This window comes from Agaricus bisporus (assembly GCF_000300575.1).
Source record: "Agaricus bisporus var. bisporus H97 unplaced genomic scaffold AGABI2scaffold_16, whole genome shotgun sequence".
Taxonomy (NCBI): domain Eukaryota; kingdom Fungi; phylum Basidiomycota; class Agaricomycetes; order Agaricales; family Agaricaceae; genus Agaricus; species Agaricus bisporus.
In genome coordinates, this window is record NW_006267351.1 from 153181 (window position 1) to 177445 (window position 24265).

Sequence of the window (24265 nt, forward strand, 5' to 3'; positions counted from 1 at the left end):
ACTTCGACTCGGAACAAAAAAAACAAAAAAGGTAGGAATACTGCATCTACATGGTCAGCACAACTATCGCTGTTCTACTTCACGATTTCGTCATTGGTTGAGGAAATTAAAGTAAAGTATGACTCAGTGATAACGTCGTGTGTTGATCACTGATATATTTACCTAAAGTAAAGTATGACTATACACGAGTAAGTACAAATAGATCAGTAAAGAAAGTAAAGTAGCTCACCTCAGTGATAACGTCGTGTGTTGATCACTGAGGAGCGAAATATAAGGTTTTAGCTATAAGTATGTCGGCCACCTGTGCCGAGGTAATACTGTACAGTAAATGTATAGTTATAAAGAACGTAGAGCGGGAACGGTCGAAAGAGAACGGGAATGTAGAGAGAATGGTAAAAATAGAATAAGGGAAAATATAGACAAAAAAAGAAATGGTAAGTTGGTTGAACAACATACATACGTCCGAGTCTCTACTGAGTGTTGAAGCACTCACAACACTCCCCCTGGTTCGACACTCCGTAAACCCATGTCACCGCAAAGCCTCAACACCGCGTCACGAGCGAGAGGTTTGGTAAAGATGTCGGCTAGATTCTCGGCAGAGGGAATATACTCGAAAACAACGTCTCCCATCGCAGTCCTCTCCTTGATAAAATGGTACCTGATATCAATATGCTTCGTCCTCCGGTGGTTCTTGTAGTTTTGTGTATTCGCAATAGAACCATCGTTATCGGCGTATATCAAAGTGGGCGTATCCTGTGGTAATCCCACCTCCTTCAGAAAACTTGCAAGCCAGATTGCTTGTTGAACGGCACGGCTGAAAGCCATGTACTCAGCCTCCACTGTGGAAAGTGCCACAGTATCCTGCCGCCTACTAGCCCAAGATACAGGTCCGCCTGCTACGAAAAAGACATGTCCCTCTGTGGAACGTCGAGAGTCGATATCACCAGCGAAATCTGCGTCCACGTATCCATAAGGTTTTATGCTTGCATCACGGTAGTATGTAATGCCGTAGTCCATAGTAGCTTTGACGTAGGCCAGTGTGTGTTTCATAGCTTCCCAGTGGCTACGTCCAGGATTGTTTGCGAAACGAGAAAGAATGTTCACCGCAAAGGATAGATCGGGGCGAGTTGCAACTTGAAGCCACATGAGAGAACCGAGGACTTCACGATAAGGCACATTCTTCATGTCGGCCTTTTCTTCATCAGAGACTGGCGAACCTTCGATGGACAAAGTAGTCCCAACAGGTAGCGGAGTGGAGCGAGGTTTCAAGGAATCCGAAAATTTGAATCGTTCAATAATGCGCTCACAGTAAGTCCGTTGGGATAACCTCACATCTCCATTGATTCCTCTCTCAATCCTCATCCCAAGAATGAATTTCGCCTCCCCCAGATCCTTGATCTCATAACTCCTTCCCAACTCGTCCTTAGCCTTCGCTTCACCATCTGCTGTTGATGAGGCGCCGAGGACATCATCCGTCCAAGTTGATGTGAGGGTGAATTCATTCTCTTCTACTTTCGATCGCACCTGGGGGTCGGCTTTCGATATATAATATCCATGACCCGCGTAAGTTCGATCGAGAGTCTGTGCCCAGTCGTGGGCGCCCTGCATCGTCCCATACAAAGTTTTGAGGAGTAACCATACATGGTCTCCCCCCTCCTCGAAACCAGGAGGCTGCTCCATAAATACCTCGAAGGAGTTCTCGCTATTAAGAAAAGCAGAGACGAAGTCGACCTGCCACAGTCGAAGACCACGTGCGGCAGCAATAGCACACACCATCCGTACAGACTCCAAGCGCGCCACCGAGGCATAGGTCTCGTTGTAGTCTTCGCCGATGACTTGTGTAAATCCCTTTGCGACAAGGCGTGCTTTGCGGCTAACCACCAAACCGGCTTCATCATATTTGTTTGCGAACACCCATCGTGATTTGACAACGTTCCTCCCAACCGGGCGCGGAACAAGTCTAAAAACCTGTTTCTCCGTCATGATATTCAACTCCTTCAACATCGGCTCAAACCACAGGTCAGGCTTCTTCATCGCTTCATGATAAGTCTTTGGCACATGAAGATCCCCCGAAATTGATTCCATCGTATGTGCCTCTGGACGACTCAGGTAATCCAGACTCTCTTTCATTCGTTGGGACGGTTTAGGTATCCTTTGACTTCTCCTCAGTACCACCGGCGGCTCTTCGACAACTCCAGTAACGGCATCCGTAGCTTTACCCTCAAAAGTAGCGGATGAATCCCCCTGCACTGGCGTCAGCACGGTCGGCGGGGTTGTCGTAACGCCATTGGCTGTATCATGAAGTGTATTGATTGGTTTAGGACGTGGCGCAATCTCTTGCCGTATAGTTGAGGTACGAGAGTCGTCTGAAGGGAATGTCGTGATGGCGTCGGTAGAGAAATGAGGTCGAGCTTCCTCGAAGATCACGTCTCTTGATTTGTAGGCGACACCGGTGGTACGATCCAGCAGCTTGTAGCCGGTATGACCGTAGTATCCAATCAATGTGAGCTTCGCTGAGCGAGGAGACAATTTTGAAGGATGTATTTCGACGGGTATGTGTGCATATGCGGTGGACCCAAAAGGGCGTAGATGTGATACGTCCTGTCGTTGTCCAGTCCAACGTTGAGCAGGGATATTGGCGGGGTCACCAGTCGTTGGAGTGAGATTTCGTACATAGGCAGCAGTTTGGGTGGCATCCGCCCAATACTTCTGTGGCAAACCGGAGTCTGCCAGTAGGGTACGCGCCATATCCAGCAGAGTACGCATAGAGCGTTCTGCCTTGCCATTTTGCTGGTGGGCGTAAGGTGTGGTAAAGTTCAGAACGATCCCATGCCCTTTTACGTACGTACTCCAAAGCTCGTTGTACCACTCACGTCCCATGTCTAGCCGGACCTCCTTTAGCGTTTCACCAGTCTGCCTTTCCGCCTCTTTATGAAACTCCTTGAAGGCCATTAAAGTGGCGTCCGCTGACTTCGAGGTAAGGAAATACAACTTTCTGTAGGATGTGGCGCCGTCAACAATTAACATGAAATACTTTGCCCCCCCAGCAGATTGCACTGGAGAAGGCCCCCAAATGTCAATGTATACGCGTTCAAGTGGACGTTTCTCCAGGAGTGTAGGATTGTTATACGGGTGTGAGGTGTGTTTGCCGAAAATACAGTCTTCACAGAGTCCTTCCATCTCCATAGATCCCACAATACTCAAACCATCGACAAGATCTTCACGCAACATCCTCTTTATAACTTCCACGCTAATGTGTCCCAGGCGGCGGTGCCAGATCTCCAATGGTACAGCTCTCCTCTTCGACTGCACGGCGTTCGCATGGACGTTCACCGAAGGAACGACGTATAACCCATTCTCCTTCACGGCTACTAGCGCTACAGCACCACTATGATTGCGAACAATTGCTGTGTTCCCCTCAAAACTCACAGACGAACCCCGTGATACGAGCTTTGAAACAGAGATTAAGTTCGACCTCAGTTGTGGGGTGTGAAGTGCGTCATTCAATAAAATCTTTGTCGAGATTCCATTCAGAGGCGTGAAGAAGCCTACTTCGCCAGCTCCTTCTATGAAGAATGTGGATCCCTTTCCCGCAGAATTTCCTTGTCGAGGTGGTGTCATCGGGACATACGTAGAGAAGGATAATTTATTGACGAAACAATGATCGCTTGCTCCAGAGTCGAGCAGGGTAATCACGTCATATGGTAAAGTGGGAATAGTCGTATTCGAGGCGGTACTAGCACTAACTCTCTGATCCTTCCCCGTTACGCAGATCTCAGTACGCTGTCTCTCAGAGACACTAGGGGTTGAAATCAAAGAGCCATTAGGATTGTTGGAATGTATTGGGAGGGTGGATGGTACCTTAGGTTCGTTGCTCTCTGCCTTCTCCGTGGTACTGGCGGTGGTGTTATTTGCAGAAGCTTGATATCCTCCTGTAGTAGTGTTGTTGGCACTACCTCCAGCTCCCCCACGTCGTCCGAAACCTGGCGGAAATTGTCCGGCTTTGCCACCACCTGGCCAGTAACAAAACTCGATGGTATGTCCCCTGCGGTTACAGTTGGTATTGGTGCAAACTAATTGGCTATTTTGATTTCGCTGGCGGTTGCGGCTGTTCGATTGTGTAGTGGTCGTTTGGAGAGCTGAAGTGGTCTGCGACGTAGTGACCCGGTCTCGGCTTATTCTAGCCCAGTGGGTTAGAAGTTGGCTTATAGCCTCGCGTGACGTTTTGGTAGTGTATAGTGTGGCGACGATGGAGTCCCAAGAGCGGGGTAGAGAGTTTAAGATAATTGTCCGGAAACCTTTGTCGTCAATGCTGGCTCCAAGAGCGTTGGCGTTCGCCCATTTGGTCCTGAGTCGAGACACGAACTCGGTGAAGTCTTGTCCGTCTGCGTATACCATGTTTCTCAAGTCCATTTCCGCATTGAGAGTAGCAATCTCGGAGGCTACTTCATAGTTGTCGCGGTACGATTTCCAAGCTTCGGCTGCGCTCCCACTAATGGAGATTCCAAGGCCAATGGGATCGGTAGTGTTATAGATAAGAAGACCCATAGCCCAGGCGTTACGGACTTTCCATTCGGCGGTATTTGGGGTAGTGGATTCCCATGGGGTTTCCAGAGGTGTGGAAGTAGTTGTGGTTGTAACTGTAGTAGGCGACGGAGGCGTCGTTGTGATAATAGGAATGCTTTGGGCAGGGTTGATAGCTGTACCGTCGAGGTACCCGGATACACCTCGCAATTCCGCAGCGATGCGAATCATTCCACTCCATGACACCCAGTTGGTGCCATTGAACTTTGCCGTGTCAGCGAAGATAGGAGGGGCGCTACCACCCGTGTTGCTAGACATCGCAGTATGTTATTTCAAGATGTGGTTTGTGTATGAGTGGGTTTCAAAAGAGCTCGGGGCCCATAACCTAAAGTAAAGTATGACTCAGTGATAACGTCGTGTGTTGATCACTGATATATTTACCTAAAGTAAAGTATGACTATACACGAGTAAGTACAAATAGATCAGTAAAGAAAGTAAAGTAGCTCACCTCAGTGATAACGTCGTGTGTTGATCACTGAGGAGCGAAATATAAGGTTTTAGCTATAAGTATGTCGGCCACCTGTGCCGAGGTAATACTGTACAGTAAATGTATAGTTATAAAGAACGTAGAGCGGGAACGGTCGAAAGAGAACGGGAATGTAGAGAGAATGGTAAAAATAGAATAAGGGAAAATATAGACAAAAAAAGAAATGGTAAGTTGGTTGAACAACATACATACGTCCGAGTCTCTACTGAGTGTTGAAGCACTCACAACAGAAATCTATTGGAAATTTTATTTCAATATCTCTCTCTCTTTTTCATCTAGTCAAATGCGTTACTTCTTTTCCCCTTAACGCTCTGCTGTTTGTTTGTATATCTCGCTTCCTACGCTCTCTGCTAGTGCATGTATTTTGCTATCTCTGGATCTTCTCGTGCAAAAATAAAATAACACTCGTTTGTTGTTTGGTATGAACGATATTTGTGTTATTTGCGGGATTATACGCTTACCAGCAGGATCGTTGACATATTGACTGAAACCACGAGCCTCCGTTTAACTGATCATTGATTCATTCTTTCGTATTATGTAGTACGGGAGGGAGAGAGAAGGGGACAAGCGAAAGGAAACGATGAAAAGCATTGTTTTTAGATCTATATTATGCATCATCCGAACATGGAAAAACGTGACACATAGTAGCCGAACCGTAGTCGTTGATAAACTTGCGTATGCGTTTACCAATCCTTCCGGATGGAATGTTTTTGCAATCGTCTTCGATGACTTTGAATATAAACATACCATAGCGACTCCCCGGTAGCCCACAAATTAACACCGGAAGTTCGGGGTAGCAATTTTGAAAATACTTGAGATATAACGTGCATTCATCCTCAGTGAATTCAATACCAAGCTGGAAGTCAGGAGTTAGGCAGCCTAATACTACGGAGAGCTTTAATCACTGACATGTGAAACCATATTTCCCCCGTGGATGATGATGGAAACTACTATTCGGCCTTCCTCATGCTCTAGGGAATCTAAGCGGAGATCTTGTAGTTGGATTTCCCGAGCAAATTCCCTACTTGTGAGTTCTTCCCGATGTGCCTAGAGTTCAAGCTATCAATGAATGATAAAAGTGTAATCGAGATCAAGAATCACGAGCTCACCTTCCAAATGTCAAACCAAAGGTTAACAAACAAGTGCTGGTGGAAAACAAAACTGCTATATGCAGTGCCGGCATCGACTTGACATAACAAGTCAAGCAATTTATCCCAATGGTGCTTCTGCCCTTCTCGTTGCACGATGCTCCACCTGTCCTCGAGTGATGTCAAAACACAAACAAATATTATCTTTAAAAGTTCACTATTGAATTTAGATAGCACATCCGCAGGCTGATGGCTTTCGGAATGAAATTGTGAAACATATTCGGACCATCGATGCCTGTATCCTGAGCAAATACTCCCATTAGCGTCAGTGACTGAATCATAGTCAAAAACGACTTACTAGGTCCTGGACCCTTGAAGTCTGACCAAAGTCTAATGAAAGACTCATTAACGTCGATCACTGCGTTCTCCTAAGATATATGGAACTTCTTCGATCGAGCAGGGTCCCGCAGAAAATCGACAGAAGAAGCATGGTGAAAGCGAAATTGCTTTTTATAGACATCGACGAGAGGAGGGATGTCGAGTAGTGAATACAAATCGTTGATTGCAGCATAGACCTTGCTCAACGGAAGACCGAGAACAACAGAATGTCCCTTCACACAATCGATCGCAAGGTATAATTGTGAAGCCGCGATAGCGCCAAGTACCCTTTGTGTTGTCGGCCACATCTTGGACGAAATACGAGTGAGGATGAGGGTGTACAAAGCATCCAGTTGAGCAAAGGGTTGATCATTAGTAGAAGCAGATCCAGATCTACAACCATCCATCCCGGAGACGACTTTATCGAGACGGGAAGTTGGATCGGCGAAGTCGGGGTCCCTGATGAACCGAATTGCCACGTCGGCAAATGCGAATAGGCCAGATGCAGCATTGGCGAGTTTCTCGATTTTGGTCTCCTCGGGCCAGCCATCGGCGACAATATGCGGAAATTCGACTTGTTGGATAATTTTGAAGCGGCTCCTCAGAAAACGCTCAACATCTCGGCAGGCTTCGGGTGAGTCTATGGGAACATATTCCTCCTCGAAACTGTACATCAGCCGCTGATGTTTGAATGTGTTGGCGATATGCGGTTCTGGGCGGCTAGAGATAACCCAAGCAAGAGGAACCTCGGGATGGTCGTGCGCAAAGGCTGTAATGAGCTGGATTATCTTTCCTTGCCGATCACGTTTATCAAGTTCATCAAGCCCATCCAGCAAGACACCCCACGTTTTTCCACCTACTCTGATCTTCTTCTCGACGAAAGGTTTGACAATGAATGCCTTGAATTGTTCTTCCATGCTCTTGTTCACGATTTCAGGGTCGAAAGCAAGCAGCTCGGAGACAAAGGCGCAATAAGATTCGATGTGTACCGCGAGTTGGTAAGCAATGGTGATAAAGACGGCATGAGAGTTGTCCCGGCCATTGGGTCGTGAAAAGAATACAGAAGCACCCAGACACCCAGCTGAAGCAAGCTTCTCAGCAAAAGTCTGAACAATGGCCGATTTGCCCACTCCGGCAGGCCCAGAGATCCAAAGAATCAATTCTTGTTTTATTTCGTCGTAGAACCAAGCAAGGATCCTTTCGTTGATTTTGATTCGGGTACCCGGGTGACATTGCGGAGGAGGATCACGAGCGGATGAGTCGTGGGCTGCGCCAGGAATCATGTGCTTCAAAAGTAGCTCTTTGGCTACAGATTTTGTCAGTTCCGAATGCGTTTGTAGAACCAGTAATGCTCACCTTTGCTTGCTTTGTTGTCTGCTCCCTGCATAACAAACTTTGTCGAATTATCTACCATCGAAGGATTGTTCAGGAACGCATGGCGGGCGTTAGTAAAAAAGCCGCCTGTTGCATTTGTACTGATGTCAGGGGCTTCAAGGCGGACTGATTAATCAAATCAGCACCAGTGGCAAAATGATTTTGTCATGCTAACCTTCGTGCCCAGTCCCAATGATACTGCGAGCGTCGTTGTGTAGGACACTAGTCGTTGTATTTATAGCATCTAAAAAGCATGAGTAAAGGATTATAAAGCACAACGTTAACTCAGAGGGCTGTTACCGTGATTCAAGGCGTCATTCCTGGTACTTCCCACTTCCGTTGCACCCCGGTGAGCTTCTGTAGCTATTCAAACATGAGTGAAAATTTTTAGGACACAATGATATCGAGGCGAACCTTCGGACGACTCGCTCACGATGACGATACTCGGTGGTGCACTGTCAGTGGCCGTCATGTTACTCCCACAATGACCTTGATTTCCCTTGAGAGGACTCTTCTAACGCGAGGGTAGAGAGAGGTTACCATTGATAGGACTAGGCTGGGGCTTAGGCGCCTTTCCTTTTGTTCGAGCTTTGCTGAATTTGTGCTTTAACCACGACCTCATTTGCGTTTGTGGCGGGACCAATGGAAAATAAGTTGTCGCAGAGGCCGGGGGGTAGTAGGGGGGGATGATGGAAGGAAGACAGAAGTCGCTGTATAAACTCCGCGTGCTCTAGGGCCAGATATATGGGCGCCTCATCACACGTGTAGTGTGATGGAAATCAGAGCGTAGCGCCAACAGCCTCGAGGTTTCCTGAGAGAAAAGGTAAAGTCTGATGATGGCTTATCGTGATCGCTCCAGGCTGACCCCAAGCCTTGCCAAGTCCGCGGTATCTGCACACGTCATGGCACAACACTTTCCTGGTAAATCGACGCCAGTCGCATGTGACTCTCCGCCGGTCGCTGTCATTGTCCCCTGCCCAACGACGCTGACAATCTCCTGCTCCATCTCCCGGGAAAGGCTGATCTGCAGACTCTTGAACTGCCCAAGGCCACTATCAAGGGAAACCGGCACCCTCATTTATTCTCCGTGGAATGCTCAATCGACATGTACCAGGTAGGATCTAGATGCAATCTTTGCCAGATCTGTGTTCCAGAATCTTGGCGAAGGCGCTTCTCACACCTTCGACCAAAATGTCAAGTTGTCATTGGGCCTTCCCTTCTTCTGACGCCCAGGTCAAGGCTTAAGCAGCCGTGTTCCCACCAGCTTGGCTTCCCAAACTAAGCCTCCTCATCCATGCAGTCCTTTAGCCGGCACCAATCCCACTTCGTCTCGTCGTGGTGATCCTTATTCTGCATCCTCCCGCAGTACAAAAGACTAGTCATATTGTGTAGTTTGCCCTGTGGATGATCGAGACGATACTTCAGCTGCTTGCCCTAGCCCTGCTTACGATAATCAGCCCGACCGCGATCTTTATCCATCGATGCCTCCTTCATCCTCCAGCCGGGGTGACAGGTACTATGATCGAGATGAACTATCGGCGTGATTGACATGACTCCAACCGTTATTACTGGTTTCGTTAAAACTATGTTCGGTTTATTTGGTATGAACGTCATGCACTGGTTCTTTGCGGGATTATACGCTTGCTATGGCCCATTGACTGAAAACTCGACCATCCTCCTAACAGACCATTAATTCATTTCCTTCGCATTATCTAGCACATGAGAGACAAGGAGACAAGCGAAAGGAAACGACGAAAAGCATTGTTTTCAAATCTATAATACACATCGTCAGAACATGGGAAGGAGTGATACAAAGTAAGCGTATCGCGCTGAACAAACTCAAGTAGCTCAGTTGAATTAAGGAGCAAATTTTCGAAATCACGTTCGGTGATATTGGATTTAAATATTGCAAAGCGACTCCCCATGGGGTCCATAGATTAAAACTTGAAGTTCGGGGTAGCATTGTTGGAAATACTTGAAGTAGGGTATATATTCATCGAAACTTTCAGGAACCCAATGCTAGAGGTTAGGAGTCGAGGAACCGGACGCTACGGAGGCCTTTACCTCAAGGAACGTGTCATCCACGGCGAGGCCAATACAAGCTATTTGGCCTTCTCCGGCCCGCTTTACGGAATTGAAGTGGAGATATTGTTGTTGGATTAATGGAAGAGTATTTGAGATTAAGAATCACAACTCACCGCCCAAATGTCAAACAAAAGTTCAACAACCCCTTCTTTCGACGAATTCATACCATAACATGCAGGACCAGCATATATCTGACTCGAGAAAGAAAGCAATTCATCCCAATTATGCTGCGGCCCTTCTCGCGGTCCGATGCTCCACTTTTCCTCAAACGTTCTCAATAGTGGTGCATGTATGTGATCAAAAAAGGATTCATTAAATTCACATAGCACACCAGTAGGTTGATCGCCATCGGAATGAAATTTTGAGGCGTGGTTGGACCATTGGTCCCGGTATCCTGCGCCTAAAGTCATTAACAACATCAGTGAACGGATCCAGGGCTTACTCGGTCCTGGGCCGGAATTCCTCTTGAAGTCTAGCCAAAGTCGAACACAAGACTCGTTAAAGTCGATCGTTGCGTTCTCTTCAGAGGTATGAGAAATCGGTCCTGAAGCTGCCCCTCAGGTAACGCTGGACATCTTGGCAGACTTCGGGTGATCGTATTCCTCCTTGCAATTGTTGTCAGTCGTAGTTGTCCAAATGTGTTGGCGATATGCGGTTCCGGGCGGTTAGACATGACCCAGACTAGGAAGACCTCGGGATGATCGTGGATAAAGGTTGTGATAAGGCAGATAATGCTATTTTATGCTCATGGCGTCATTTACTCCATCCAATGAACCTTGGCCAGCACACGAACAGGCCACACCACGAGCCGAAGAGTCGCCATCTAGCACTATCCCAAGAATAGCCCACACGGGGCGAATCAGCCAAAGCATCAGATGATAGTTCTCCGTGAATACAGTTACTATGAATAGCCAACTTGAACCGGACCAGTGATTATCGATTACTGCCGGCGAGCGAAGAGGGTATATCGGTTGTGCGATACCGAATGTCGGAAAGTTCTTCTATTCAATTCGTGGTTGAACGAGTATTAATAATCTTCAGAGAGAAATGGAGATATCTTTTGAAGTACATCCCTTGCTGCTGTCGTCTCTACGCCACTCTCATCATCGTCCACCTTGAAGCTCCTCCAATCGCTCCACACGCCTCTTGGTTCCTCGCATGGGCTCGGGCTACGTTGCTGAGATCAAGAATGCTCGACCACGGCGCTGCTGCTTTCTTGGAGGAAGAAGTGATGAGATCGAGACTTGACTGTGAAGGACCGGCGTGCCAGTTTCCGGCATCAAAGCGACGCGACGTCGTGACACAACTCATAACACGGCGGACAAATAGCTGTCAAGTCGCATGCCGAGTGATGCTGTCATGCGGCATGTCATGTGGTTGTCATGTGCAGTGTCAAGTCATCCTATGTCACGCTGGCGTCACTCCCTTAGATGTAATCGTTTCAGTAACCACTCACTGCTACTTCTCTCGGCTTCTCGTGAAGTTATATGTACATGCATACTGCACTGCTAATTTTACGTTATGATACACAATAAGAAAACCGTTTGTGAGCAATGTTGGCCGTATTGCACTGACTTATGGGCGCGATGACGTAATCAAGTGACTGAGGTACAGGTAAATAGCTACCCAGTGCTTCTCCGTCCTTAATGGAGCCGAAAATTTGTTTGCTGTGATATGCATTTTACATTATTAACGCATAATTTATGAATACAGTTGAGATACTAGGCTACAATTCGAGTTTAGTTGAAAAGACAATCTCTGTGGTAACTAATGTGTCACAACAAGTCACAGTATACCCAGTGTGACTTGTGACCCGGCAACTTGACAGTGCACATGACAGCATCACTCGGCATGCGACTTGACAGCTATTTGTCCGCCGTGTAAGTCGTCCATTCTACATCCACGACTATGCTGAGAAGGAAGAACACCGGCGAGCGGGGGGAAGGATGTTGCCGTTGGAGGCAGGGTTCTACCGGTTGTTTGTGAGTGTGAAAGGGAAGAGCAGACGAAAAAAAGGCATACTGAGCATCGAACAGCCATGACTGCACCTCTTTCTCCGTTAGCCGTTGTGATTGTCCTCAAACAGCACCGAAGATCCTCCCGCTCCGCCCATCCCCGGGAAACTCCGACCTGCAGCTCAAGGCCACTATCAACGAAAACCAGCACGCCCATTTCCGTCCAATTCCAAATCCACGTGCCCTGGCGACCATCTCCGCAGGTCCTCTTCCTCCAGATGTGACCCAGACTCTTGGCAAGGGTGTTGCTAAGCACCATCATCCAACAATGTATGTTGTTGTGTTATCTTCTCTTTGACGTTTGTAACAATCTTTCAGGCATATCGTGTGGTGGACACTGCCGATTCCAAAAGGTAAAGCTGTCTCCGGGTCTCCCATGGTCAAGCCTGAAGTTTCCGATCACGATCCCCCGCTTTCTGCTGGTACCAGTCTGGCTTCTCGGATAGATCCTCCCTCTTCGGCCAACACTAATTCTCACCCTGGAGATTATCCTTCTTCCGTTCGCGGCTCAAGGGACTGGTCTCACCGTGGTGCCTACGAAGACAGACGCCCTACTGATGGTCATTACGGCGGGTGGAGGCGGGTCAAGACCCTGAACTTTGACTTGCAACAAAAACAACAAAAAGGTAGGAATACTGCATTTACATGGTCAGCACAACTATCGCTGTTCTATTCATGATTTCGACATTGGTTGAGGAAATCTTTGGAAATTTTTATTTCAATATCTCTCTCTCTTTTTCATCTAGTCAAATGCGTTACTTTTTTTCCCCTTAACGCTGTTACGGCCCGAAACGTTTTACGCGAGAAATGAACCTCGCTACAGTCGAACTTACTTGATTCACGAGTAGTGACACGCTTATGACCCCTTCACTACTAGGAAATAACTTCGAGAATGGTCATTACCTAACTAGAAGCGATACAGAATAATACTTGACAGTAGCTACTAAGGGCACCTACAGGGAAAACTGTACTTGTAGGAAATATCACGGCCTTGGTAGTGAGTAGCGAACACACCATTCGCGTCAACCACTGTAGTGAACAAGTCTGAGCTCTCGAGAATACGGAATGGTCAAGGAACTTAGTCGCTACGACGGGTTTCTTACGCATCCTATGTCGCGAAAGCTCCTCGATTACATAATATACCCAATCGAGTCTACCGACAAAAGTTCCCGCTTCCCCGACCATATGTCCCGAATAGTCCTTCGCGAGAGAAGGAAATAGAACAATCTCGAACCTAGCTCAATTGCTAATGATCTGTAAGCAGATAGAAGGTAGCTACCGATAAAAAGGGAGATATGAAATACGATGATGGCTAATGACTCGAGAGTGAGTAAGCCGTAGCGAAAGGATATACATAAAGAGTTCAGGAGACTCGACGACATTACAAAGATAGGAAGAATGACTCGAAAGGCTTAGTAGCTACTATACAATAGATGAGTAAGATATGTAGCGACTTAGTAACGAGACTCGGTATGTTTAAAAATAGTGTAGCGGTAGGGTAGTATAAGTAGAGGACCCATAGCGAGCACACAGGCAAGGAATTGTTTTGCCCAAGCTCTACAGCTGTATTCGCTACTCAGTGAATTGTGATTGTGGTGTTATACGCTATCAGTTTCTTCGGACGCGAAAGTCCAAAAGTGATATAAACTTGAATCTTATCTTGGAAATTGGGTAGTGAACACCTAAAAGGATTATTAGCGAGATCTCGAACTACAACCCGTTGGTAGTGTGTGATAACTTCGTGTTAGCTACTTGGACATCGCAGCTTGTATCGTTTTGGTAACGTGTGCAAGTCGGTAGCCTTGTAGTTTGTCGGTGCAAATCGGTGCCTTCCTGCTAAGTCGGTATCGCAGTTTGTATCTACCCGCATTACTTGGTACGCGTCGTCTGCTTTAGCACAGCAGCGTAGTTGGACCTTCGTCGCGAAACTTCTCTACGGTCGGAACTCCCTTTTCTCTAAGGAAAATACCTTTCTCGAAAAACACATAAAACCAAGAAAACACTTTATATATTTCTTTGAAAAACCCTTATAAAAATCTCTGTTCTTTTCTCGAACTTCTGACTTAATTCTCCCCACGAACACACAACTGAGAACAGTTTGTGCGTAGTGAACATATATATTTTATATTTTCCCTCACGTAGATACTGTCGTCTCTACATCTGGAGCCCACCGCGAGGGGAGTTTCAGATCTCTAGAAAAGACAGCCTCGTTTTTACACAAAAACATTCTAAAAGAGACAACTGTCGCACTTCACCAGTACGGCATCCTCGAGTAGAAGCAATCGTCGCGAAATCAGACTAGAAACAGTTGAACTTGGTGACCCCGAGAGAATCCTTCGAGACGCACGAAAGAGCAGACGTTCGTTAAAGAAAGAACGTGCCACACTCGACAGATTAGCTACTGAAGTAGGGCTACCTCCGGAGCCAGACCTCACTACACTCTCACCGTTGACCGCATCGCCTGTTGACCTAGAAAGTCCTCGCGAAGACCCCACACTTCTACCCGTACCCTCTACAGAATATATACCAGGTCAATTTGACCTTAGCGAACAAAGTCGCTACTTTTCCCCAAATCTTTCTATCCAAGTTCCGCTTCCTGCTTCTTCTTCATCTTCTTCTCACTCGGACTCTCGAACTTCAACCCCTGTATCTCCTTCAATTTTTATTCCTTCTCGCTCTAATTCACCTATACCTATGGCACACACATCTAGAATGCCGGCACCACTCACTAACGGGGCACCGAAGTGGGATGGTACCGAGAACTTGAATGACTTTGTCTACCGACTCGAGCATCATCTCGAGGAAAGTGGAATTACAGACGAGAAAAAGAAAAAGAAATGGGCTTTAGCCTATGTTGACTACGAGACTAGACAGGAATGGATGTCCTTCCCTGAAGCGAACGGGGAATGGAAGAATTTTAAAGAGAAACTACGAGTTGAGTATGCAGAACTTAACGCGGAAGAAATTGGATCAGTCGCACAGATGAGAAAGCTTACGGCAAAGCATAGAGGAATCTCTGTACATGAAAAAGAGAAGCTGCTTTCATTCAGAAGAAAGTTCTTGACCTTAGCGGAAAAATGCGCAAAGCCACCCGCGGTAATGTCGAACCGAGAGCTGGTCGAAGCTTTCGTGGGAGCATTAGATGAAGGTTTTAAGGAACAGCTGAATATTAGACTCAGTCTGACCGGGACTCTAAGAAACGCGAACATGGCGCATACGCTTCGCGAAGATGATCCTTATGAATATACTGAGGTAATAGTGAAAGCAGTGGATCTAGTTAGTCGAAGAGCAATGATGGGATCTTCGACTCTCGCTACACAGGGATCTCTCGTAGATTCTAACTCGAGAACGGTTAGTATCTTGAAACGAGAAACCCCGATTCCATCAGCAGTACATATGAGTACCGAAATTGAAACGGTTCATCAAGAATTGAACCAGTTAAAAGATACGCTACAAATAAATCAGAAGTCAGTACAAGGTTCCATCGACGCCCTTAAAGCGACAATAGCGACTCAAGCATCGAACTCGAGAAATGAAAGTAGCTACCGATCTGGAGGACAATTCCAGAATAATCAGAGATCCATGGAGCCTAGACAACAGGGATGTTTCTACTGTGGCGAAGACCACAGGTGGGTCACTTGTCCTCATAAGGCTCAGGATGAACGTGACGGAAAGATTAAGATAGACGGTAACAAAGTTAGGTTCACTCTGCTGTTTGTTTGTATATCTCGCTTCCTACGCTCTCTGCTAGTGCATGTATTTTGCTATATCTGGATCTTCTCGTGCAAAAATAAAATAACACTCGTTTGTTGTTTGGTATGAACAATACTTGTGTTATTTGCGGGATTATACGCTTACCAACAGGATCGTTGACACATTGAATGAAACTTCGAGCCTCCGTCTAACTGACCATTGAATCATTCTGTAGCACGGGAGAGAGAGAAGGGGGTAAGCAAAAGGAAACGATGAAAAGTACTGTCTTTAGATCTATATTATGCATCATCCGAACATGGAAAAAGGTGATACACAGTAGCCGGACCGTACTTATTGAGAGACTTGCGTATGCGTCGAGCAACTTTACCGGGTGGCAAATTTTCTTCAATGACTTTGAATTTAAACATACCATAGCGACTCCCTGGTAGCCCACAAATTAACACCGGAAGTCCGGGGTAGTATTTTGGTAAAGACTTGAGATATAACGTGCGGTCTTCAGTGGATTTGGAACCGAGCTAGAAGTCAGGAGTCAGGAAACCTGATACTACGGAGGGCTTTAATTACTGACCTCTCCATCGGACCGTTCCCCGTGTATGATAATGGAAACTACTACATGGCCTTTCTCATGCTCTAGGTAATCTAAGCGGAGATCTTGTAGTTGAATTTCCCGAGCAATTCCCCTACTTGTGAGTTCGTCCCGATGTGCCTAGAGTTCAAGCTATTAATGAATGATAAAAATGTAATCGAGATCAAGAATCACGAGCTCACCTTCCAAATGTCAAACCAAAGATCAACAAACGAGTGCTGCGAACCAAAACTGTGATATATAGTGCTGGCATCGATTTGACATAAAATCTCAAGAAATTTATCCCAATGGTGCTTCAGCCCTTCTCGTTGTACGATGCTCCACCTGTCCTCGAGTGATCCGAAAACACGATTACGAATTTTATTGAAAAGAGAATGATGTTAGGGCGACTGTGACTGTGATGTCACAGGTCACACCTAAACTCAAGAACTAAAGAGTATAGTGACAAAAGTAATATTAGGCGTGAACCTAAGAGAACTCGACGGAGTCTTCTACAAGTTTCTACCTACTTTATATACCTAGACTACGGCGCACAGACCAACTACCCTAGGTAACTTATTTATATACTGACATGTGAAAAGAAGTACGTATGAGAAAGTAGACTAATTATACATTTGACATGAGAAAAGAAGAGTGGAGTAAGAAGTAAGTAAACAAAAGTAATTTGATCATAAAAACGTCAACAATACCAAACAAACCATAAAAGTGTCCTCAAGTACAAACAACTCCTAAACCAGTAATCCGCTCACACGAACCAACGATTCCCGAAGTAGTTCCCCAACATCGCGTTACACGGACATAGTATAAAGAACCCGGATACTTCCCAATACCTTTTTCCCCACGCTGACCATCTCTGATTTACCCACGCCTTTCCCTCCTCCGCGTCCCACATCGCTAACGTCATCCTCCCGCACTCCCTACACTGATGCCCCGATAGGTCCCACCCTCTCGGCCTGTCCTCCCTTCCTATAGCCGCCGCTGCCCTTCTCCACTGCACTTGCTCCGCGTGGTTCGGAGGTAAGAAAGAAAAGATAAGATCGAGTAGTTCAGTAGGTAAGTCTGTAGCTTGCGCCATTTTAGCAGTATGCCGATAGTTTAGCCTCCGTCGAACTGTAGCAGCAGAGGGAAATTATTATGTAATATAATATGTGACAGATGTGACAGCGTGACGCCGTGACATTCTGGCAAGGTTCTAACAGTACCCCCTCCTTAAAGTCGACAGCCGCAGGCTGATGGCTTTCGGAATGAAATTGTGAAGCATATTTGGACCACCGATGCCAGTATTCTGAACCTAGAGTCGTCAACGCTGGTGACTGAGTCATAGTCCAAACCAACTTACTCGGTCCTGGAACAGAATTCCTCTTGAAGTCTAACCAAAGTCTAACGCAAGACTCATTAACGTCGATCACTGCGTTCTCCTTAGAGGTATGGAACTTCTTCGATCGAGCAGGGTCCTGCAGAAAATCGACAAAAGAAGCATGATGAAAGCGAAATTGCTTTTTATAGACCTCGACAAGGAGAGGGATGTCAAGTAGTGAATACAAATCATTGATTGCGGCATAAACATTGCTCAACGGAAGACCGAGAACAACAGAAAGTCCCTTCACACAATCGATCGCAAGGTATAATTGTGAAGCCGCGATAGCGCCAAGTACCCTTTGCGTTGTAAGCCACATCTTGGACGAAATACGAGTGAGAATGAGGGTGTATAAAGCATCCAGGTGAGCAAAGGGTTGATCATCAGTAGAAGCAGCTCTACACCATCCACCCCAGCGATGACTTCATCGAGACGGGAAGTTGGATCGGCGTTGTCGGTGTTCCCGATGAACCGAATTGCCACGTCGGCAAATGCGAATAGGCCAGATGCAGCATTGGCGAGTTTCACAATTTTTGTCTCCTCGGGCCAACCCTTGGCGACGATATGCGGAAATTCGACTTGTTGGATATCCTTGAAACTGCTCCTCAGAAAACGCTCAACATCTTGGCAGGCTTCGGGGGAATCTATAGGAACATATTCTGTTAAGCCAGCAGCTAACTGGCGCTAGTGGTGAGTTGGTAGAACTTACTGGATAAAGTGTAGAGAGTTTATAGAGAGCTTGCTTTAGATAGAACCTGAGTAGACGAGTAGAACTAGTGTTCGTATTGTTATTGAAGTAAAGGAATGTGTACAGTATATATACTAAACTACTTAAGTGTTCCACATTAAAGTCCATAGAGCAATTACTCATAATTGCTCAGCTTACTCGTATAGCATCACAGAGTGGATGGGAGCGATGAGTGAGCGATGAGTCGCTCAAGAGTAAGGTGGATAGCGAGTATCCACATGCATGTATTAATAGGTATAAGCTTATGATAGCATCAATACTATTATTATTCAACACTCCTCCATGCTGAATGAGCGAGGAATTATTTACTCTAAGAATTCCATACCAAGAAGGGATCGGATATATTCGAACTTTGTTCGTTCAAGATTTTTCGTGAATATGTCTGCTGGATTTTCTTCACCAGAGATATGGAAAAGAACGATTTTCTTTTCTTCAACTTATTCTCGAACAACATGATATCGAATATCGATATGTTTAGAGCGACGTTCCTGAACAGGATTAGAAGCCCAGAATATTGATCCTTCATTATCCGCATTTAGATAAGGTGATGGAAGATCGAAGCCGATCTCCTTGAGTAATTGGCTCATCCAAACAAGTTGTTTGGAGCAGTCGGATAGAGCCATATATTCAGCTTCCGTAGAAGATGAGGCGACTGTCTTTTGTTTACGACTAAGCCAGCTTACACAGCCTTTGGCTATCGTAACATAGTTACCGGTGACAGATTTCCGGTTTGTTGGATCTTGAGCCCAATCAGAGTCTGAATAGGCTACTAGTGCTTCGTTGGAGGCGCCATGGAATTTAAGTCTATAGTGGCGAGATCCGAGCAGGTATCTCAGAACATATAATCCTTGATCGTAGTGTTCCTGAGCAGGGTTCGCACACTGTTGACTTAATTTGACCGTTGCATAAGCAATGTCAGGTCTCGTACCGATCATTAGGTACATTAAAGATCCAACTAATTGTTGGTACTTCTGTCTGAAAGCGGGTGATGCTGATCTGTTAAACGGAACAAAGGTGAAACCTGATTTGAGTGGAGTCTTCGTTGGTTTAGACGTAACATCAAACTTCTCAAGAATTTTCTCAAGGTAATTTTCCTGATTGAGAAAGATTCTTCGGTTTTTCCTATCACGTTGAATGTTGATTCCGAGAAACTCTTTTGTTTCTCCAAGATCTCGACATTCCCACTTGTTCATGATCTTGCGCTTAAGGTTTATAAATAGCGCAGTCTTTTTCCCGATTATGGCTACGTCATCAACGTAAACTAGCGCAATGATCAATTGCTTCGTTTGCGGATCACTGTAATAATATACACCAGCATCTGAAGAGCATCGCTTAAAGCCTAGGTCCTTCATTGACGCAGTTAATTCGCGCCACCAGGCTAAGCCAGATTGCTTCAGGCCATATAGTGCTCGGTGTAATCTCCAGACTCTTTTGTCATTGTCTTTTCTGAAGCCTTCAGGCTGTTCCATATAGATTTCCTCTTCTAGCTTTCCATATAGATATGCTGCTTTGACGTCAACACTTTCTATTTCCCAATCTTCGAGTGCGGCAACACCGAATATGAGACGGGCAGTCTCGTAGCGGACTACGGGAGAGAAAAGCTCATTGAAGTCAATACCTTCAATTTGAGAGAAACCCTTAGCAACAAGTCGGGCACGTTTTCGGCCATCAGACTTGATGTTAAAAACCCATCTATTTTTGACGGTTTTTCTTCCTTCTGGAAGATCGACGATTTCATATACTCCACGCTTCTTTAGAGCACGGAGTTCATCTATGCATGCTTCTATCCAGGCTTTTTGATCGTCCTGGGGAATATTATCCAAGTCTTTGTAAGTGACCGGAGTAATTGCATTTGCCAATAGAAGGTTAATGAAATCCTTTCCCCCCTCACTTGCAAGGCGGTGCAGTTGCTGCTCCTCCGTTTCCGGAGTATTCGGCAAAGGGTTGCCGGTAGCAGGACGTGGTACTTCTGCATCTTGTCCTTTATTCCATCTAGGACCTCTGACTCGTTTAGGTAAAGGTATGGTTGGTCTTTGGCTTTCTTTGACCGTTGATGGTCTTGGCCAATCATTAACCTTTTGCCTTTCAATATCTGTGGGATTTGATCGTTCACCATAGATATTATCGGGTCGGAGTGGAGGTTGCCGAGTGCGAGTAGATCTTCTTGGCGGAAATGTTTCCGGAAGAACTATCTCATGTTCTAATCGTCGCCTTTCAGGCATTTTGCCTTTTTCGTTAGTTGGCGGTTGAACTTCGTCTTCTGATAGGTCAGAAGGTGTATTCGGCGGAGGCGTGGGGCGAAAATGAACTTCTTTCTTCTGGCTCGGATCAAAATCCTCATAAGAAAGATGATCATCGTCATCAGAAGCCTCTTCATTAGATGGAGATCTAGATCGAGGTGACTCGGATCTAGGCGGAGTAGGGTTTGTCGGTCTCGGAGGGACGGCAGGTTCATTTGGATCATATAGACTAGGGTCTAGATCAAATGATGGAACAGAACCTTGTTCTGAAGGTTCCGGAGCATTGTTGTCCGAATTGGACGTTAGATCGTCTGTTGACGTCTCAGGTTCTCTTGGAATGGTTATTCTGCCAATTCCTCCATTTGGACATAAGGGGAAGATCCCTTCATCAAAGATTGCTGTGGGTGACACGAAGAGTGCACGATTATGTCTATGGCGTAGAAAAATGTAACCACTTTCTATATAGCCAATAAATGTCATGTACTCAGAACGAGGCGTAAGCTTGTTCTGTCGCTTTTCTTCAGGAATGAAGACGTAAGCCCCACATCCAAATACCCTAAGATGATCAATCTTGGGCTTAATACCTTCTCGTAGTTCTGTCGGAGTTTTCCAATTTAACCGGCGCATCGGAGTTCGGTTGTATACATGTACAGCCGTTCTTATCGCAAATTCCCAATAAGAATCGGGTAAGCAAGCGTGTAAACGCATTGCTTGTGCCTTTTCTAATAGAGTGCGATTTAGCCGTTCTGCTCTTCCATTTTGTTGGTGAGCATATGGCGCCGTGGTTTCATGGATAATTCCCTTTTCCCTAAAGAAGCGAGCTAATTCTTCTGACATATATTCTCCTCCATTATCAGTATGAAATCGCAAACATTTTGTGTTGCTCATGAGTTCTGTACCAGTGACAAAGTCTTTAATGGTTTGGGTTGCTTCAGATTTTTGTTTCAGAAGAAAAATCGAGCAGTTTGAAGAATAGTCGTCTAGAAATGTTATTACCCACTTGAATTTGTGGTATGATGTAATAGGCAATTCTAGTAAGTCGGAGTGTGTTAACTCTGCGAGCTTCTTAGCTCTTTTGGGATTAGGATAGAACGGTTTCTGGGTCTGTTTGCCAAGGGCACAGCCCGGACAGACAGTTCCCGTTTTAGAAGGTATTTCTACTTTTGGTTCGGTAGCTTTCGGTACTTTGCTAAGCGCAGTTTCCGAAATATGTCCGAATCTTTGATGCCAAATGTCGTAAGTGATTAACCTTGCCGTTTTATATGAAGTTTCTGCTATCTTCACTACTCGTGTTAGCACGTAGTGTAAACGGTCCGCTTGTGTTGGGATCCTCTGGGCTGTGAGGACAGGTAAATCATGCTTGTACATATTCGTGTATGCCGCCCGGCCGACCATCGTCCAATCATTACCCTCTGAGAAGAGGATAGGGGACAAGATGCGGCCCATCAATCCTTCAACGTATTTAACGTTCGGGATTGTAGTTCTCTTTTTCAGAGTATTACCAGTATCTTCATCAGTTACCTCATGCTCGATCATGACTGAACCATAAGCAGTGATATGAAGGATCTTTCCTGCTTCGGCAGTTCCCATTGATCCGAAGTCGCCGATATCGTACTCGATGAAGTCATCAAGGTCGTTTGTGAAGTGACCTGATGCTCCCGAATCGAGGAGCCATCTGATTGGGTAATTATTATTTACAGGAATCATTCCGCATGTTTCACACGGCTTGCCAGAGCAATGATGACTTTCTAAACTTATGCTTTTTTGTGATTGGCTATCACCTTCTTCCTCAGATATAGAAGCGAAGCAAAAAGTATTATTATTATCTACAGCCGGAGTTCTACAAATATCCCTATCTACATTTGAATTGTAGGGGACATTTCCGGTCTGGATAAAATTAGCTGTTAAGTCATCAAGATTAGATCGAGGTACGCACGTAAACGGCGAAATCATCTCGGTCTGATCTGCATCAGATCCGCCCAGGGATACGGTCTCCGAATCGAACGATGTTGGGGCATCTTCTGAAATAGTCTTGGAGACTGCGTCGTCCATTTCCATTTCGGAGGTCTGCTTCGACTCTTCTGCTGCGAAGTGTGCCCGGAATATTTCGTTCATGTGCCGGTACTCGTCTTGGACCTCTTGCTGCCTCAGGAAAGCTTCTCGTCTTTCCCCCTTGGGGATAGTAGAAGTTTCTCCATCGTTCCTGAACGCTGTCATAAGACTCTGCTCCTGCTCATCCTTTTTGAGCTCCTTGGTGAGCTCGATGCGGAGGAGCTTCCGACGGAGTTGTTCGTCGGTGAGCGGGATGAGGCCGAGATTTTCTCGGTTCTTCAGGCGTTCGTCATACTGGAGTACGGCGCGGAGTTTGGCAGTTTCGAACCGGTCTGGGGTGAGGCGTTCGTAGGGTCTAGGGCGTGGATCATGAGAAATCCGTGTTAATAGTGATCGTTCTCCTACATGTTGAGCAGGGACATCTCGAACGACACTGGCGGAGGCGAACATGGTCGCATCCTGTGCAGTATAATCAATACATTGAGCTGTATTTCTATTGGAAATTTCATTCACCTGCTGGTGGTTTTTCTTCCCACGACGATTCTTCTTTGGGGGCGGACCACTTCGCTGTTGTTGTTGTTGCTGCCCTTGCGGGCGCATCTGCGATTGGTTTTGGTGAGGGCCATTGTTATATGGCCTCTGCTGCTGCTGCTGCTGCCCTTTATATGGTCGCCAAGCAGGCTTTTGATTGCCTTGTTTGACGCCAGAGAATCGATGCGCTTGAGAATTATTAGCAGTCTGACGCTGATTGTATTCTTGAAGAATAGCGGAGCGGACTGCATGAAAGGTGACATCTTTGACGTCACCCTTAGCGGCAAGGAATGAAGAAGCAATTTTCCATTGCTCAGGAATTGATCCGAGCAACGTCATTGCTTGAATGAGAGGTGGAATCTCGACATTATTACTAGTCAGCTGACTATAGATCTGCTCCAATTGGGCGATCTCAGCTGAGGGTTCTTTAGCACCCGAGATACGGAAATTCCCGGTTTGTTGAAACATGGAGTAGATAGCCGATGGACTGGCTATACCATAAGTGTCCTTGAGCATCTTCCAGAGATCGTGAGCGTTCTCGAACCTAATGGGGATGAGACCGTTGGTGGTACGAGCATTGATCATGGCTATAGCGGTTCTGGAAAGACGTTCTCTTTCCTTCCTAGCGTTATCAATGACATCGTTTTCATCGATCTGCTCCTGGGTGAGAGAGATTGTATTGCCATCTGCTGCTCGGCCAGGGATGTTTCTTAATTGGATTGTCCATTTGTTTTCACAAACGTCAAGGCCACTGAAAGGGAATCCTTCTGCGGGGAGTAATGTCAAAATATCGGACATCGCGTTCCTCCAGGTAGTATAGTTTTCTGCACCGGTAAGCATTGCAACCGAAGGAAGAAGTGCCATAACGTGAGACATTGTTGATTGGATCTATATTGAAGATCAATCAGCACACTGTAGAAACTCATTTCCAGTGAATGAATCAAAGTTAAAAGGTTTCTTCCTCCTGTAAATAGGTGAAGTGACTGGAACAGTGATCAACAAAAAGGTTGAGAGATCTGGGCATAG

At 46.0% G+C, this 24265-nt stretch overlaps 3 protein-coding genes across 3 annotated transcripts; 1 reads left to right on the forward strand and 2 right to left on the reverse strand.

Annotated features, from left to right (window-relative positions):
- Positions 1-4464: 4464 nt before the first annotated feature.
- On the reverse strand, positions 4465-4842 carry AGABI2DRAFT_56437 (hypothetical protein; the record flags this gene model as incomplete). Its single annotated transcript, XM_006457170.1, has 1 exon — positions 4465-4842. A coding segment is annotated over one exon (378 nt), but the record flags the coding sequence as incomplete, so codon positions are not given.
- Positions 4843-6944: 2102 nt separating this feature from the next.
- Positions 6945-7832, reverse strand: AGABI2DRAFT_229563 (hypothetical protein; the record flags this gene model as incomplete). The annotated part of the gene is made up of 1 exon (XM_006457171.1): positions 6945-7832. A coding segment is annotated over exon 1 (876 nt), but the record flags the coding sequence as incomplete, so codon positions are not given.
- Positions 7833-14723: 6891 nt separating this feature from the next.
- Positions 14724-15110, forward strand: AGABI2DRAFT_55962 (hypothetical protein; the record flags this gene model as incomplete). Its single annotated transcript, XM_006457172.1, has 1 exon — positions 14724-15110. A coding segment is annotated over one exon (387 nt), but the record flags the coding sequence as incomplete, so codon positions are not given.
- Positions 15111-24265: the final 9155 nt, after the last annotated feature.